The 16,025-nt window shown below is 43.4% G+C and overlaps 1 protein-coding gene across 1 annotated transcript; it reads left to right on the forward strand.

The window, feature by feature from the left end:
• Window positions 1–15,366: 15,366 nt before the first annotated feature.
• On the forward strand, window positions 15,367–15,798 carry LOC132417870 (small ribosomal subunit protein uS12-like). The gene has a single exon (XM_060001712.2). It carries the CDS (start codon window positions 15,367–15,369, stop codon window positions 15,796–15,798), a length of 432 nt encoding a protein of 143 aa, XP_059857695.1.
• Window positions 15,799–16,025: the final 227 nt, after the last annotated feature.

Below are 16,025 nucleotides of genomic sequence, written 5' to 3' on the forward strand. Positions count from 1 at the left end.
TGACATGGCCTGTGAGGAAGCACGTTCATCCGTGGTAAGGGGCGGGGGATGGAGAAGGCAGGTGATGGAACGTTGATGTGTGAACGGGACGGGAGGGGCGGAGGCTGGGGTACTCAGACGTCTGAGGGGTGGCACAGGTCGGCTGCCTCAGTCAGTTGGGGAGACTATATAAAAACTGGATTTCTACGCCTCAGCACCCAAACTGTATTTGGATTCATCAGGTGTGGGGTAGGTGTAGAAATCTGGTTTCTTAAAAGCTCTCTGAGTGTTTCTTATGCACAGGTAGATTTGAGAACCACGTGCTAGACTTTTATTTGAAGGAAATTCATAGTAAGGTAGAAGTGAGAGAGAAAAGACTACTGTTTAGGATTGGTTAGAAAACATCAAACCAACAGCCCCCAAATCTCAGTGTTTTTAACTCTTTCTCAGTGAGAAATGCTGATTTCTCACTCCTGCTGTCTGATCATCATGAGCTAGGGGAGAGACCTCTGTTTAAGTCAGGCTGACAAAGCCTTCAATCATCTTGCTGCTGTACCTTCTAGAACTTGAGGTCTCCTTAGTTGTTACTTCAAGCAAAAAGTGTACGTACATTTTACATCTGCTCTTCTAAGCAAATGATGCGTTACCTCCACTCAAGTCATTGGCCAGAACGAGTCATGTGAGCTTTCCTAACTGCAACGAGTGGGCAGTGCAGACTTTTATGTGCCTCTGAGGAGAGAACTGGATGAGGATGAACTGGATGAGGACGAGTCAGGTTTGCTTGGAAGGGAGCAGAGAATCAGGAAAGTGTGTTCCATTTGGGAGAGAATGGAGCATGTGTGTAGGTCAAGAGAAGGGTGCCGGAGGAAGGGGAATTGTAAAGTGGAAAGGAGGAGGATGAGAAAAAGCAAGAATCAACAGGGTAAAGTCCTACAAGGGGGATGGGCACATGAGCACCAATTAGGGCGGACCTCACCTTGGAAAGGAGGGATGCCTGTCTTCCTTAGAGTCAAATGTGAACAAAAGACGGAGAATGACAGCTCTGTGCGATTTTGTAGGACACAGAAATTCTCATCATCACTGTTAGCGATATTATTATGAGACTTGACCTGTCCTTCCTTTCTCCCTTCCAGGTTTCTATTTACAATTCTTTCATATGAGAGTTCAGACAGTTCCAGCACTTGCAAAGTTAACCCAAGGTGATTAGTCAACAGGACTGAATTGGCAGGGCATTGAAGAGTCAATTGCATCTCTCCCATCTTAAAGGTAAAGTTCAGCGTTGAATCAAAGCAGATATCAGGGTCCCCTATGAATTGGCAGTTTGGGGCTTTGGGGCTGCATTTTCTGGTACAGGTTCCCAAAGTGTCAGCTCTCCTGGCCTTTAGCATAGCATTACAGTGTGAATAGTGTGCTCCCCTACCAGTTAGGGAAATGGTCATGCTACCACTTCCGCTGTACTTAGGATTCAAAGTCATGGGAAACAGGATTCTCCATCTGCAAGGGACCTTGAGAGATAGGACCATACTAAACTGACTAAAGTAAATAAAAAATGCTCTTTTTCTATGTTTGAAAGCCCACATCAGAGGCTGATTACCCAGTGACTTCTGTTCTTGCTTCTGGCTAGCCTAGTTCCCTCACCTTGCATTTCAGATGCCTCTCCTCTTGTTGTGCCCTCTGTGGACATGAAAACAACTGTACAATCCCTTGTATACACAAAGACATTCTTATATTGCCCCATAGCCTTCATGTTAAACTCAAAATATCTTTTCTCTTTCCCATAAATGTATCAAGTGGCTAATACGTGCTGGTCACTGTGGCTATAAAATCAATAAGTTACTAAATCAGCCCTTGCTTTCAAAGAACTTGTAGGGGAGGAAAAATAGCCTTCTAGGTTCTCGGTGGAGCCTCCGCCCCCCCATCCCCCCTCCAGTGATAAAAGAGCCCCGGGAAAACTGAGTAACTCCCCCAAAGGCCCAAGTTATCACCTTAAATACCACCTACCATCTCCAGCTGCAGACAGAAGATGATGTTGGGGATGAGAAGTCAGGGAGGGAGGTGACCAGGAAGAGCCCGGTTAAAGAGGGTAAGGTTGTGACGCAGATTTACGTCTGCCTTCTCTCTCGATAAAAGTGCCTAGAGATTTAGAGTTTTCCTCCTCTTCCTGTTTGGAGAGGGAGACACCCTTTCAAATGGAGATTTCCCTTGTAAATGTAAATGTCTCTTACAAAAGGTAACTTCTACTAGGTTTTCAGAGCTTTTACTTAAAAATAACCAGCTGGATAATTCTTCTGCCAAAGAGTTATATGTCTTCAAACTCCTAATCTAGTTTTGGGGGGGGAGATACACACACACACACACACTCACTCACTCACTCACTCACTCACTCTTTGTATTCTGATAGTTTCTTTCCCAGTGGCTTAACAGAGGTAGGTGCCACGAACAAGGGAACACAAAGAAGGAATGCATTTGGCCTGGAGCCATCAGGAAAAGCTTCATAGAGCAGGTAACCGCTGACCTCAGAGTCTGAGTCGGGGTTCCTCTTCCTATGTAACCACGTTTATATGCCCAATTCTCCCATCTTTAGGTTGTACCCTGACCTTTATAATCAACTCTAATGCCACCCAATGCAAAGTGCGTGGCCTAGAATCCCTCCAACATCTCTGGGGATTCTGGGTGCGGGCCAAGGACTGTTATACTCATCACCTGTGAATCCTCTTCTCTGTGGCCACTGAATCCTTGATCTTCGCTCTGTGGCTTAGCTCCTGAAATAAACCTGGCTCTCTTTTCCTGCATCCCTCCATGCAGATCCTGTCCTGGGCTACACCTTTGGCCTAGGGATGTGTGTGGCAGACTTTGCTAAAGGTTTGAAGACAGGGAAGGGGGGCAGGATTGAGGGCAATATGGGCTGAAATTTGGCCCCTGAGCCGCTCACCAAGCCTGTGCCCTAGCTGGGTTCTGGGAGGGAGGGGTAGGTTTTTCTAATTAACCCAAACCCGTCTTATGGGTTAGGTGGCATCTCTGAGGAGGATTACACCCTAGTACAGCTAAACAACCTCAGATTGAAATTCCTAGAATATTCGTCATTTCTGCCCCTGGTAGGATTGCCAGATTTAGCAAATAAAAATACAGGATACCCAGTGAAATTTGAATTTCAGATAAACAATGAATTTTTTTTTTTAGTGTAACTATGTCCCAAGCAATATTGGGGACATACTTAGACTAAAAATTTTTCCGTGTTCACCTGAAATTAAAATACAAGGTATCCAGTTAAATTTGATCTGCAACCCTAGCCTCTGGGAGCTATTCTCCAGACCCCGCCCTCCACCCCTGCGCCCTTATATTGGGTTGGCCAAAAAGTTCGTTCGGGTTTTCTGTAACGTGAAAAACTCGAACGAACTTTTTGGCCAACCCAATATTTGTGACTCAGACCTCCATTGTGCTGCGTGGCCCCTGGCTCCTGCCTTCCACCTCTTTTCTTTCCCTCTCCAGCTCATTTATTTCTGACCACCCCCACTCTTTTCCTTTTCTTACAAAGAGCAGTTTAGCAGTTAGGCTGGTCTCAGCTCAACCCATTCAGACTCTGCCCTGGGGGCTCATCTTCATAACCAAACATGGCCTTTGTCCTAAATCAAAACAGTTTTCTCTCAGAGAGGAATTCTGTGGCCAGCCAGCATGGGTTCCTGTTCTTTATATAGTTAGATGTTGCCCCAGTTTTATAGCTAGAGTTCGTGAGGGAGGGTTGATCCCTTACAATAATTGGCCCATCTTTCTTATGAGGAATAAACAAATAAATGTGATAACCTTAGTTTGGGAAGATAATCCCATTCCCACAGTTTCAATCTGGCAGTTGAATCACAGAGCGCAGGATGTTAGGACTGAGATTATTTTAGAGATTTTCTAGTCTGTACTACCTCCTCATTTTGCAGATAGAGAAACTGAAGCCAAGAGAGGGGCTCTGACTTGTTCGCACAGCAAACGTCAGAGCCTGGACTCCTGTTGGATTTGCTATCCTGTCTTTGTCTCTCAGGAAATGCAAACAATTTGGCAGACTGTGCGGTTTTTCAAACACTACCCCCTCTCCCCATGGCTGTGGTGGTCCTTCTGTACTGTGCTAAGGTGAAGGTAACTTCACAGTTGGTTACTTCTTCGGCCTCCCTGGAGAATCTCAAGTGGTATGCTTCTTCCCAGGCCGCCATGTCCATCTTTGCTGGACCCCAGCGGGGAGTTGGCTGCCCTCTGCTCCTCCCCCTGGTCCTGCCAAGGAGTCGGATTTACCCATGGTGATTTCCACTTAAAAACAACAGCAAATGCCTCCGCATCATTGCTTTCATCGCAATGAAGAGTAAGCGCTCAGCTCTCTCTGAGCTGATGTGTAGATGTCTTCTCACTGTAAAAACATGCCAAGTGTGATTTCATGGCAAAAAAGGTTTCTTGTCAGTGTGCAGTGGTGCAGACATTGCGAAGTTTCCCCCCCAGCTCTTCTCGAAGCCATTGTGCAAGGGCCAGTCCTGCTGAGCGTGTTTCCTTTTTGCCACATTCGTTTTTCCTAAGTTTGTTGCCTCAGTAAATGTTAAACACTACTTCCTGACCTTTCTAAATTAGACCATGCTGCTTACAGGAGCCAATCAGTCACACTGAAAAAGGCTCAGCCCCTCTGGTGAAGACTTGGACATTTTTAGAACTTCCTTGTTTTAACCTCCCCCTGCTGGTGAAAGATAATCCACGTCTATTCTGTTCAGGAGCTGAAGAATTTGAGGGGAGGGAATTTCAGTCTCACTCTAACAAAATACCTTCACTCCCACAAAGTTAATGATTTCGCCTTTTAAATACAGAAAGATAAATGAATATTTTTTCCAGGAGCCATGGCAGTCTGATCCTTACCTGGCTGCTGCTAGGAAGGAACCCTAGCTCTCTTTCACAGTGTATTTATATGTAACACATTTCACAAATATTATGAAGTACCATAATCCGTAGACTGACGCTGCATTGTCTTCAGTCTTGGGCATTTATGAGGTACACCTGTGGCTGCCGGAATTACAATGAACTCTGAGAATGGGGGAGAATAACTTGCTTCTGGCCAACCTTTTCCACTTTCTGTTTCCTGCTTTTCATTGGCTGTAAGGTATGAAAATTCGATGGCTGTGCCTGTTAGAAATGTGTGCAAACTAAGCGTTAAGAGTCCCAGAGTGAGTTGCTTGCACAGAGAAAGCATGAGCATTCAAGTACTGTGGAATGAGCAGACATGAAAAAAGCAGTGCTATTTCTTTAGTGCCCATACTTCGTAAGGTATATTTTAGTGCGCAGAGGAATTTTCTGCTTCCTTTTTAATTTCAGGTGTCTTCTTCATGGTTGAAGTTGATAGGTAGGTAGCCTTCTGATAAGTTAGGTATTAATATGCTATTTGTAATTCTGGGGATTGAATTAAGGGGGAAAACAATGAAAAATGATAGATTATCGGCGAAAACAACATTTTCTATTTTTAAAATATGTGATCTTTTCACAAGCTTGACTCTGCAGTGTACATCCATAATTTATGAAAGCTCCTTTGCCGAGAAATGAATGGTGTGAGGGAATACTTTGAACTGTAACATGCTTTATAAATGTTAAAGATCTCGCTATCTTGTCCATTTGGGATCTAAGGGTGTAGGTAATATATCTTTCCTGTTCGCCACCATTATCACACATTCTACCCTTTTTTGGAACGCCTGTGCTAATGCTGAAGGATGTACAGAGATGATTAAGACACAGTTCCTGCCCTCAAGTTGCTGACAACCTGTGAAGGAAAAGAAGCCATGGGCACAATGTTGATGAGCAGTGGGGATGGAGGCCTCCAGTCTGATCTCTGTTTATGAAGGCATGATATTGAACTTCATATGTGTGAGTTTACTCATCTGTAAAATAAGGGCTTTAGATGACATGAAATTTAAAACTATCGGACTTCCCTGGTAGCACAGTGGTTAAGAATCCGCCTGCCATTGCAGGAGACACAGGTTCGAGCCCTGGTCCGGGAAGATCCCACATGCCATGGAGCAACTAAGCCCGTGTGCCACAACTCCTGAGCCTGCAAGCCACAACTCCTGAGCCTGCACGCCACAACTACTGAAGCCCACGTGCCTAGAGCCCATGCTCCACAACAAGAGAAGCCACCGCAATGAGAAGCCCACACACTGCAATGAAGAGTAGCCTCCACTCGCCGCAACTAGAGAAAGCCTGTGTGCAGCAATGAAGACCCAACGCAGTCAAAAAAATTTTTTTTTTAAATTGAAAACTATCATTCTATGATTTTATGATATATACTGCAAAAATATATGATCCACGGGATCAGTGTCCTTCCTGTGTCATTCACTGCTGTTTTTGTAGCACCTACTATAGAAGCTAGCACACAGTAGGTGCTCAGTTGTTTCTTGAATGACTGAAAAGACAGCATGCTGAAGAAATCCAAGTAGGGAGAGCTCATTTTTGGACTGGGTGATCAAGCACTTTATGGAGGAGATAGTATTTGAAACAGACTTTTAAAACAGGCATTTTCATAGGTTAAAATTTGGAATGGGGTGCAGTTGAAGGCACTTTGTATCCAAGGGAAGTTGTGTGGTGTATTGGGAAGAACATGGGCCTTTGAGCCTGAAGATTTGAATTCCAGTTCAAGCTCTGCTACTCACTAGCACGTGTCCTTGGGCAAATCACGAAACTTCTCAAAGCCTCAGTTTCCTCATATGTAAAATGGGGATGATGGTACCCATCACGTGACAGATTTGTTATGAGGATTAGATGAAATGGTACAAGGTGTGTTTCTTCATCGACACAATGCTCAAAAAATGTGACTCTGAAGAAGTAACAAAAGTCAAAGAAGCATGGAGGTAGAAAATGAAGGGTATGTCTATGAACTGGTGGATATTCTGTGTTGACATGGGGTATAGTTGCAAAACAAATTGGAATCAGACTACACAGAAACATGCATGATGTGGTTAAAAGTGTGGAAGAATCTTTAAGTCTCTGTTATTAATATTGATTTTTCTTAAAGAGGAACAACCAAATAAAACTCAGGCCTTTGGCTTAGATCCAAGATCTGTGACCTTGCGAACAGCCAAGGTTCACATTATTGTTTTCTTATATGAAGGAAGCACTGACTATGTGATTTACAGCAAAATCAATAAAAATATTTCCTGCTTCTGAAAGGAGCATTGATCAGATAAACAGTGTGTGTGTGTACCAAGAAAAGCGTGGTTATAATGCCAAGTCAGATAGTCTTAAGGTATTGAAAAGAAATTAACATGCAACCTGCAAATAGTTAACTCAACCAAGGATATCAGATGTGGGTTCAGGAGAGAGGGAGTGGCAGAGATGACTCCTAGATTTTGAGCTGGAGAGAAGGATGGTGCTATGAACAGAAACAAGGTTGTCTTGAGGAGTTGTAACTTCTGGAGAAGATACTGTATTTGCGTTAAAAGGTGTGAGATGCCGCAGAAGTTGGTGTATCAGTAGCCAGTGGAGGAGGAGGAGTTTGCTAGACATAATGCTTTGGGGGCTTATTTGTATAAAGGTGACAAAGCTGAGTGAGTGGTTTACCGCCACCTTTCTGATCCAGTTGTTGTGGCCCTTGATATGCTTCCAGATAATAAACATTCTGTGAGCAATGTGCCAGGCATTATTCTAAGCACTTTATATGAATTATCTCATTTAATCCTCACAATAGGCCTGTGCAGTAGGCACTATTATTATTCCTCTTCTACAGTTTAGGAAACTGAGGTAAACACAAAATTAAGTGACTTGCCCAGTGGAGCTGTATTTAAATCCAGTTTTGTCTGACTCCAGTGCTTAAGTTCTTAAACACTCTTGGGTAGGGTTGCCCAGTTAAATTGGAATTTCAGATAAACAGCAACTATTTTTTAATATAAGTGTGTCCCACTTGGGATACACTTACGCTGAAAATTATTGTTTATCTAAAAGTCAAATTTAATTGGAGGGGGTCCTATATTTTCATTTGCTAAATCTGGCAATCCTGTTTCTGGGGGCATAATGAAAAGAGTTAACCCCTGGGTGCCATCCCTTTCTCTTTCCTCTCTCTCACACACAGTTAAATCTCTTTTGGTCTCTACTCTTTATTCGCTGGCTCTCTTCTCCCGTGATGACATGGTGCTTGGGCCCTTGGGTCACACCAGATGTTTTTGGAGCCAGGCAAGAAAGTTCCGCCTTATTTACTTCTGTCCTCCACTGTAGGGACCGGACTGGACTGCAGACCCTCTTACACATCTCAACATAGCCATCAGCCGGGGAAAACCATGTTAAGGCTTAACTTCTGTTCCCTTATTCCCAACATTTTGTCTTCTTTGCCTTGTTTTCCTTTTAATCAGGAAAGGATGTTACTGAACCCAGGTTTGGCTGCTTGCCGCTCAAAAGCCAATAATTCGAGAGGCAAGTGTCAGTAGAAAGGAAACGTGCTTTAATGAGAAAAGCCAGCAATCTGGGGAGATGGTGGACTCATGTCCAGAGACCAACTCCGGAGATTCTGATCAGCCATGACAGTTTTTAAGGGGAAAAAGGGGAAAGAATCTCAGTGAACTGTCAAAGCAGAAGGTTGGATTCTGCATCATTCTCATCTACATTGAGTGTAGACTGGCTGACTCTCTTCAGATGTCATCTTGATCCCTGTGATCTGCCTGCAGGATTGCTAAAGGGACTGTTCAGGGTGGAGAGCTAGTCATTTTTTAACTACTTCATTCCTCATTCTTCTTTTTATCTAGGAAAAGAATCAACAGGTTAGGCAAGGCATGGTGTCCATTCAGGAGAGCATAAGTCAGGAGTTAGGTTAAACTGCCTAGTGATCTCATTCTTATGATTAGGTTCTTTTAAGGTTAGAGGGGAAGAGAAATGGGCAAACAGGAAAGGGGCAAAAGAGCTGCCTTTAAGAACTGGATCGCCACTAGGAGAGTGAGGAATGGAAATAGGGGAGAATTAATGAGCAGTAGAGACACACCCATGGTGGGTGTGAAAATTGAAGGGAGGGCTTTCTGGGGGAGGAATGACATGCGGAGCCCCTGAAGAGGTAGCTGTGAGCTGTGCTTTCACACTGGGCTTAGGGTTTCTTCTCCTTGCTCTCCAGCTCCCATTAACTCCGCAGAGAATTGTCCCAGTAGCCTGTGCTGGGGATGATTTTCCCTTCTCATTCAATCAGTTCAGTCATTTTTGGCTGAAGTTTCTTTACATTTCTGCATGTGTTGACAGGGCTTTAAGAGAAAATTCCCAAAACAACTAACCACCCCCCAATCCATTTTTTTCCACAATTAGTCACAGGTGTTGAACATGTTTAGTCCTTGTGGAAATAGGTAGAGTTTAAATATGCAGTGATTCTAGTTCAAATTACTTGAAAAGATAGAAGAGGGCTTCCCTGGTGGCACAGTGGTTGAGAGTCCGCCTGCCGATGCAGGGGATGCAGGTTCGTGCCCCAGTCCGGGAAGATCCCACATGCCGCGGAGCGGCTGGGTCCGTGAGCCATGGCCGCTGAGCCTGTGCGTCTGGAGCCTGGGCTCCACAATGGGAGAGGCCACAACAGTGAGAGGCCCGCGTACCGCAAAAAAAAAAAACTAAAAAAGAAAAGATAGAAGAAAAGTGCCCAATAGGCATTTGGAGATAGGGGTGCTGCTTGGTCCAGATCAGCTCTTATAATCTGAGACTGTCTCTGGGAATCAGGGGCACAGGGATAGTTCTCAAAGCAGGACATCTCTTTCTTCAGAGACCACTGCTAGCTGCGACCAGATGGCTTATGTTCCGATCAGGACAGTTCTCCAGAAATGCTCAGGTCAAAGTCAATGCATGATTAGTGGTGACTCACAACTTAAGCTGCTTTTAGACAGCCAAGGCGCCACCACGAAGGAAGGGTGATAAAGGCCTTTAAGAGCAGCAAGGAAGGCCAGCAAGCAAGGCCAGTGTATTATCAACCATTATTTTTGTCCTTTCATTTGTACTTTATCCAAAAAAGGATTTGAGATGACTTGCTATGAAACAGACAGTACAAGATAAAAAATAAGTGAAGGCTTTGGGGCTAGACATGGAGAAAAGAAAATGGGCACATGCCCGTCCTTCGCTGGGTCCCGTGAGCCGGAGTGTACATTCTCAACCTGGCCACTCCTGGGCTCTGATGGCTGATTTCAGTTGGGTGGGCACAAGCTCTTCCTTTTCTGACTTACCCTGTGACTTGGCATTTCTGGCGAGATCTCTACTCTAGTAACACTGACCTGAAGACCTGGATCTTTCCCAGGTTATTGGGTGCCTCCAGTGCCAAGCTCTCTGGGTCTCTCTCCAGGAAGCTGGAAGCCTTGGCTAATTAATGCAAGTGGGAAGTACAAGGATATGCTTCATACTCACCCAGAGCATGGGCCTGGGGGCTTCCCTGGTGGCACAGGGGTTAAGAATCCACCTGCCATTGCAGGAGACACAGGTTCAAGCCCTAGTCTGGGGGCCTAGTCAAGCCCAACATGCCACGGAGCAACTAAGCCCGTGTGCCACAACTACTGAGCCTGTGAGCCACAACTACTGAGCCTGTGAGCCACAACTACTGAGCCTACGTGCCACAGCGACTGAAGCCCACGCACCTAGAGCCCATGCTCTTCAACAAGAGAAGCCACCACAACAGGAAGCCCACGCACCACAACGAAGAGTAGCCCCAGCTCGCCACAACTAGAGAAAAGCCTGTGCACAGCAACGAAGACTCAATGCAACCCAAAAATAAATAACTAAATAAATAAATTAGAAAAAAAACATGGGCCTGAGTGTCTGTTGAATTGGTTAGAAAAAAACCATGGGCCTGAGAGTGTTGAATTGGAGACTTATCACCTCTTATGTTATCCATCTTACACCATCAGAATTCATAGGAAGTAGTACTGGCTATCTGGAAGTACCTCTGGGCCTCTCCTTGAAAGGATTTTACTTCTCCCCATTAGGACATTTGTTTTAGATAAGACCTTCAATCTAATTTGTTAATGGTATTGTCATTCATGTAGTCAATAATGTTGAATGCAATCCTCATCATAATTTATTACTAATGGTAGCTCAGGGCTGAACTAAAAGTAATTGTGATTATTTCCTGGCGAAGGTACATGTGAGGAGTATAACTGAGCATGACTACCCGGAGGACTGCAGCATATGCAGTCATGTCAGTAATAATTTGGTTTATGTTGCAGTTGTCAAGAAGAGTTCCAAGTTAATGCTATGGATTTATATAGTTGACTTTTAGGTCGCAATCTCATACTTCTTTCTCTGGTCATCAGGCATCTCATTTTTAAATCATGGTTTATCTCGTATGACTTATAACTGTGAATGAGAGATTCATTTTGCTATTTCATATGCTAGACTTCTAAATGGAATGTGGTAGAAAGAGAAGATTATGTTTTTATACCTATAGTTATTACTATGGCATGCACAGGTTGGAAACTAAAATAATTAAATGTTTTGCTTTGGGGAGTTTTCTTTGTATTATTGTCAGAAGTTCAATGGTTCATATCCTAGTGAGTTCTAGAAGGCTCTGATACTATGTTCCTTCTATTTGCTCTTCATTTTTCTTACTGAGAATTGCCTGACTAACCTGTGTCTTATTTGAATTTTCATTATCAGTAGATCAGTCATTTTTAGCTAAAGTTTATTTGCCTTTCTGCCTATGTACACAAGATTTTTAAGAACAAATTCCAAAAGTGCCTAACTTCTTTTACTCCCATTCATTTATTTTAATTAAGCTTTTTACTTTGACATAATTGCAGATTCACATTTAGTTGCAAGAAATAATACAAGCTACCCACTTTCCCCAAAGGTGACATCTTGCAAAAACTATCATACAGCATCACATCCAGGATATTGACATTGATAGTGTCAACATACAGAAGAGTTATATCCCTACAAGGATCCCGCTTGTTACTGTTTTATAAGCATGCCTCCCTCCCTCCTCCATTCATTTTATCTATAATTATTCACAGGCATATATTACCTCAATTCCTTTTGTAAGTAGGTCGAGTTCTTCCACCTTCCATAAATCCTGGATCAAATGAGTTATTGGTAGAAGCCAACCATATTCTGTGAGTTTCTAATTATGTGTGTAGTTAATTGCATGTAGCAAACCTCAGGTCTGATAAGTAGCAGAAAGCATTTGAAAGGTCCTTGTAACTGGCATTAGGTCATACCTTGGGGTTACAGGAGTGAGAGAACTCTGTGGAGGGACTTACTAGAGCCTCTGCAGTGAGCAGATACTGAGGGAAAAGCAGTAAAAATAGTGGGACAGGTTAAGAGACAAGGCCGAGTTACAGGCTCTGTTCCTAAGGCGTGGCTATCCAGCAGTGGAAAATGCAGCATCCAGTGGAGGGAGTGAACTCTTCCTTGACCAAAGCTTATATGGGAATGTTCAAAATTCCAGTTTGTATGATTGTAGGGGTGGGAGGGGGCATGTGTCAGGAGTGGGTGATGCTCGTAAATCAACTGAAGACTGTCTCGGTTCTCTTGGAGAAGGTCCACAAGCAAGAGATGGATCCACTGAGAACAGGGTTTAAAATCCTGTAGGAGGAGCTGATCAGTGCTGGGTGGGGTGTGGCTGGTTTGCAAGCCTGGTATTCAGCCCCAGTAAGAAATTGAGGCAGAAGCCCACACAGACAGACTTTACCAATTCAGAAAGTATTCCAAGAAAATCGTGACTCTGAGAATTCCAGAAGTTAGTTCTACTCAGTGTACATTTGTCAGGTATTTACTCTGTGCCAGATTCTGAGCCAGGCATTGAGGATATAATACCAATAGACTGAGGAACTGAGAGGCCAGTGGATATAGTACCAACAGGCTGACCTAGGATCATACTAGGGCAGCAAGACACAGCCTAGATCGCATCTTTTGGCGTGGCTGGGCCTCTCATAAGACTCTCTGCCCTAGTCAGGACTGGTTTTAGCGTTTGGTATATTCCTTGCCTAGCTCCTTATTAGGGCTTAAAATTTATAGATACATACATACATACATGCATACTTACTGGGTTGGGCAAAACGTTCGTTCGGGTTTTACAGAAAAACCCGAATGAGCTTTTTGCCCAACCCAATATATACGTACGTTCATACATACATGTACCCATGGAGAGATGAATGGGAGTGAAGCTCAGCAATTCCAGCAGAGCGGGGCTTCAGAAGGTGAGGGCTAACACTTTATAACAACTCAGCGCTCTATCCTTGGAGAATAACACAAGGAGCATTTAACACTCAAGATATCAGTAAACAGATGGGTGCAGCTTCATGTCACTGTGAATGTTTCCAGAGCTCTGAAAAATCTATAGCTGACGGAAAAACCCTGAGTGATCTTGCTGCGGATCAAAAAGCTTTCATTAACATTTTTAATCTGTGTAATGAAATCTTGAACTATTTTTCATGCCTATATTGTCGCTTCAACCAGTAACCAAAATCTCAAGAGAACTCAATGAATTAGAATGTGACCTAAAAAATCAAGAGTGAAGAGTCATCAATCAAAAAGGGAGATTATTTGGGGAAGAGAAATGATTTGAATACCAAAGAAACACTGCTTGTTGACAGAAATATACATTTATAACTAATGTTTCATTGGTCATGTAGGCCATGGAACACATCAGAAGCCCAAATCACATCAAAAAAGAATTTGATTTTAGACTTCCCTCTACCACCTTGATTTTCTGGAGCTTTAATTCAGATTCTCTGTGACTATAAACCTTGGTGCTTTGTCCTCTTCTTGCCCTGTCTTTCCCCATTTGTGTTATCCTCCATCTTTTATCCCCCTTGTTTTATTGAAAAAAATACTGTTCTCCATCTTGAAGAAGTACTCCACACTCATCTTTTTCCCCATGCTCTGTCTCTGCTAAATCAGGTTGTCAGATAGCAGAGAGGCCTTTTTAGTGAGCCCCTGTTGAGATAGGCTAACTTTAACAAACAACCTTCAAATGTCAGTGGCTTAACACAATAGATATTTATTTCTTGGTCACACAAGATCCAGTGTTGATGCTCTGGTTAGTCAGTTGTCCTGGGCACCTCTACTCTAAATGGTGACTCAAGCATGCAGCCCCCTTCCATCTTGTGATGCTGTCGTCTTCAGTATGAGCCTCCACAGTCACTGTAGGCGGGAAAGAAAGTGCAAGGGACCAAGTGTTACTTGGTCCAGAAGTGGTACATTCTCTAATTGTTTCATTCCATTGGCCAGAACTAGTCACATGGCCCCACACAGATGCAGGAGGGACTGGGAAATGTAGCCCCAGGCTGGGCAGTCACTTCCCAGTGACAACAGTACACTTTGGTGTCCAGCTGCCTGTTTTTGTCTCCCCGTGCTTTGAGAACATTGCTCCGTGAGAGTGCCTGAGCTCTCTTCTGACTCCTAAGTAACCTGCTCTGTTCCCCATTCCAGCTGAACTCTGTATAATCACGAAATCCTCAAGTCAGGGTCACCAATTAGAAATTCAGTTTTTTTAAAAAAATTAATATATCTGTAGAAGAGTGGGTACCTTTTTATGTGCAGAGCTATGACATCTTACCATCTGTGCTTTCTAGAGCCAGAAATCCCCCCATTAAAATTGAACTCTCACTTAGAAGATTAAAAAAATGCAATAATTGATAATAATTTAAGCCCAACTTTTCGTGTTTGTTAAATATCATGAGTTTGGGGAGTAAAAAATCTTGATTTAATTTTCTTAGACAGGAGCTGGGTTTTGATTGGCCCAGTTGAGTTCCCTGAGTTGCATTCTCTGGTACTGTTTTCTGACCCATACAGATATGAGAGCTACTCTTACCATTCTGGTAAGGAGCCCCTGTCTTAAGTGCTTTAATCTGGGGGCCCCTTTCAGTATAACACATCAGCAAAAAGGCTAAATATATACGTATATGGATGGATCCTTCTAAAGGCTAAAAATATTGTATTTGATTGTCTTGCCTCCCTTGATTCTATTAAGTTGCAGAGACCAAGGAATAACCTAGGGTTCTTAATCTTCTGTGCTAATTCCAGTCCTGTTATTTACATAACTATTTATTTCCTGACCAAGCCCTGCTGTTCTCCAAAGATAGGGGAACGGTTAAATAAATTATTCTTCATCTGTATGTTGGAGCATTAAGAAAGCTTTAAATTTTGTTTCTCAGAATTTTTAATGACCATTGGAAATGTTCACAATATTTACTTTTTAAATATATATATAAGTGATCTCAATTTTTGTGTGAATATATGTATAGCAAAAAGATTGGAAGAAAATATGTCACGATTTTAACTGTGATTGTCTCTGGGCAATGGGATTGTGGGTGATTTTCATAATCTTTGTATTTCTCTGTGTTTTCCAAAGTTTAAAAATGAGCATGGGGCAATGGCTTGTGGCTCCTTCCTGCACTGCTTCTCTCTTCTGCTCAGGCCCGTGACGCCGGCAGCATGGGCAAGTGTTGCGGTCTTCGTACTGCCAGGAAGCTCCGTAGCCACCGACGAGACCAGAAGTGGCATGATAAACAGTACAAGAAAGCCCATTTGGGCACAGCCCTGAAGGCCAACCGTTTTGGAGGTGCTTCTCATGCCAAGGGAATTGTGCTTGAAAAAGTAGGGGTTGAAACCAAAGAGCTAAATTCTGCCATCAGGAAGTGTGTCAGCATTCAACTAATCAAGAATGGCAAAAAAATCACCGCCTTTGTACCCAATGATGGTTGTTTGAATTTTATTGAGGAAAATGATGAAGTTCTGGTTGCTGGATTTGCTCGCAAAGGTCATGCTGTTGGTGACATTCCTGGAGTCTGCTTTAAGGTTGTCAAAGTAGCCAATGTCTCTCTTTTGGCCTTATATAAAGGCAAGAAGGAAAGACCAAGATCATAAGTTTTGATGATGAAAGCGGAATAGTAATAAATTTCCATATGCCAAAAAAAAAAAAAATGAGCATGGGGCTTCCCTGGTGGTACAGAATCCGCCTGCTAATTCAGGGGGCACGGGTTTGAGCTCTGCTCTGGGAAGATCCCACATGCCGCGGAGCAACTAAGCCCGTGCGCCACAACTACTGAGCCTGTGCGCTAGAGCCTGCGAGCCACAACTACTGAGCCTGGGTG

The sequence above is a fragment of the Delphinus delphis genome, chromosome X, assembly GCF_949987515.2.
Source record: "Delphinus delphis chromosome X, mDelDel1.2, whole genome shotgun sequence".
NCBI classification, from domain to species: Eukaryota; Metazoa; Chordata; class Mammalia; order Artiodactyla; family Delphinidae; genus Delphinus; species Delphinus delphis.

Bases quoted from the DNA above. Each gene is read 5' to 3' on its own strand.
- LOC132417870 (XM_060001712.2), top strand. From the start codon at position 15,367: ATGGGCAAGTGTTGCGGTCTTCGTACTGCCAGGAAGCTCCGTAGCCAC.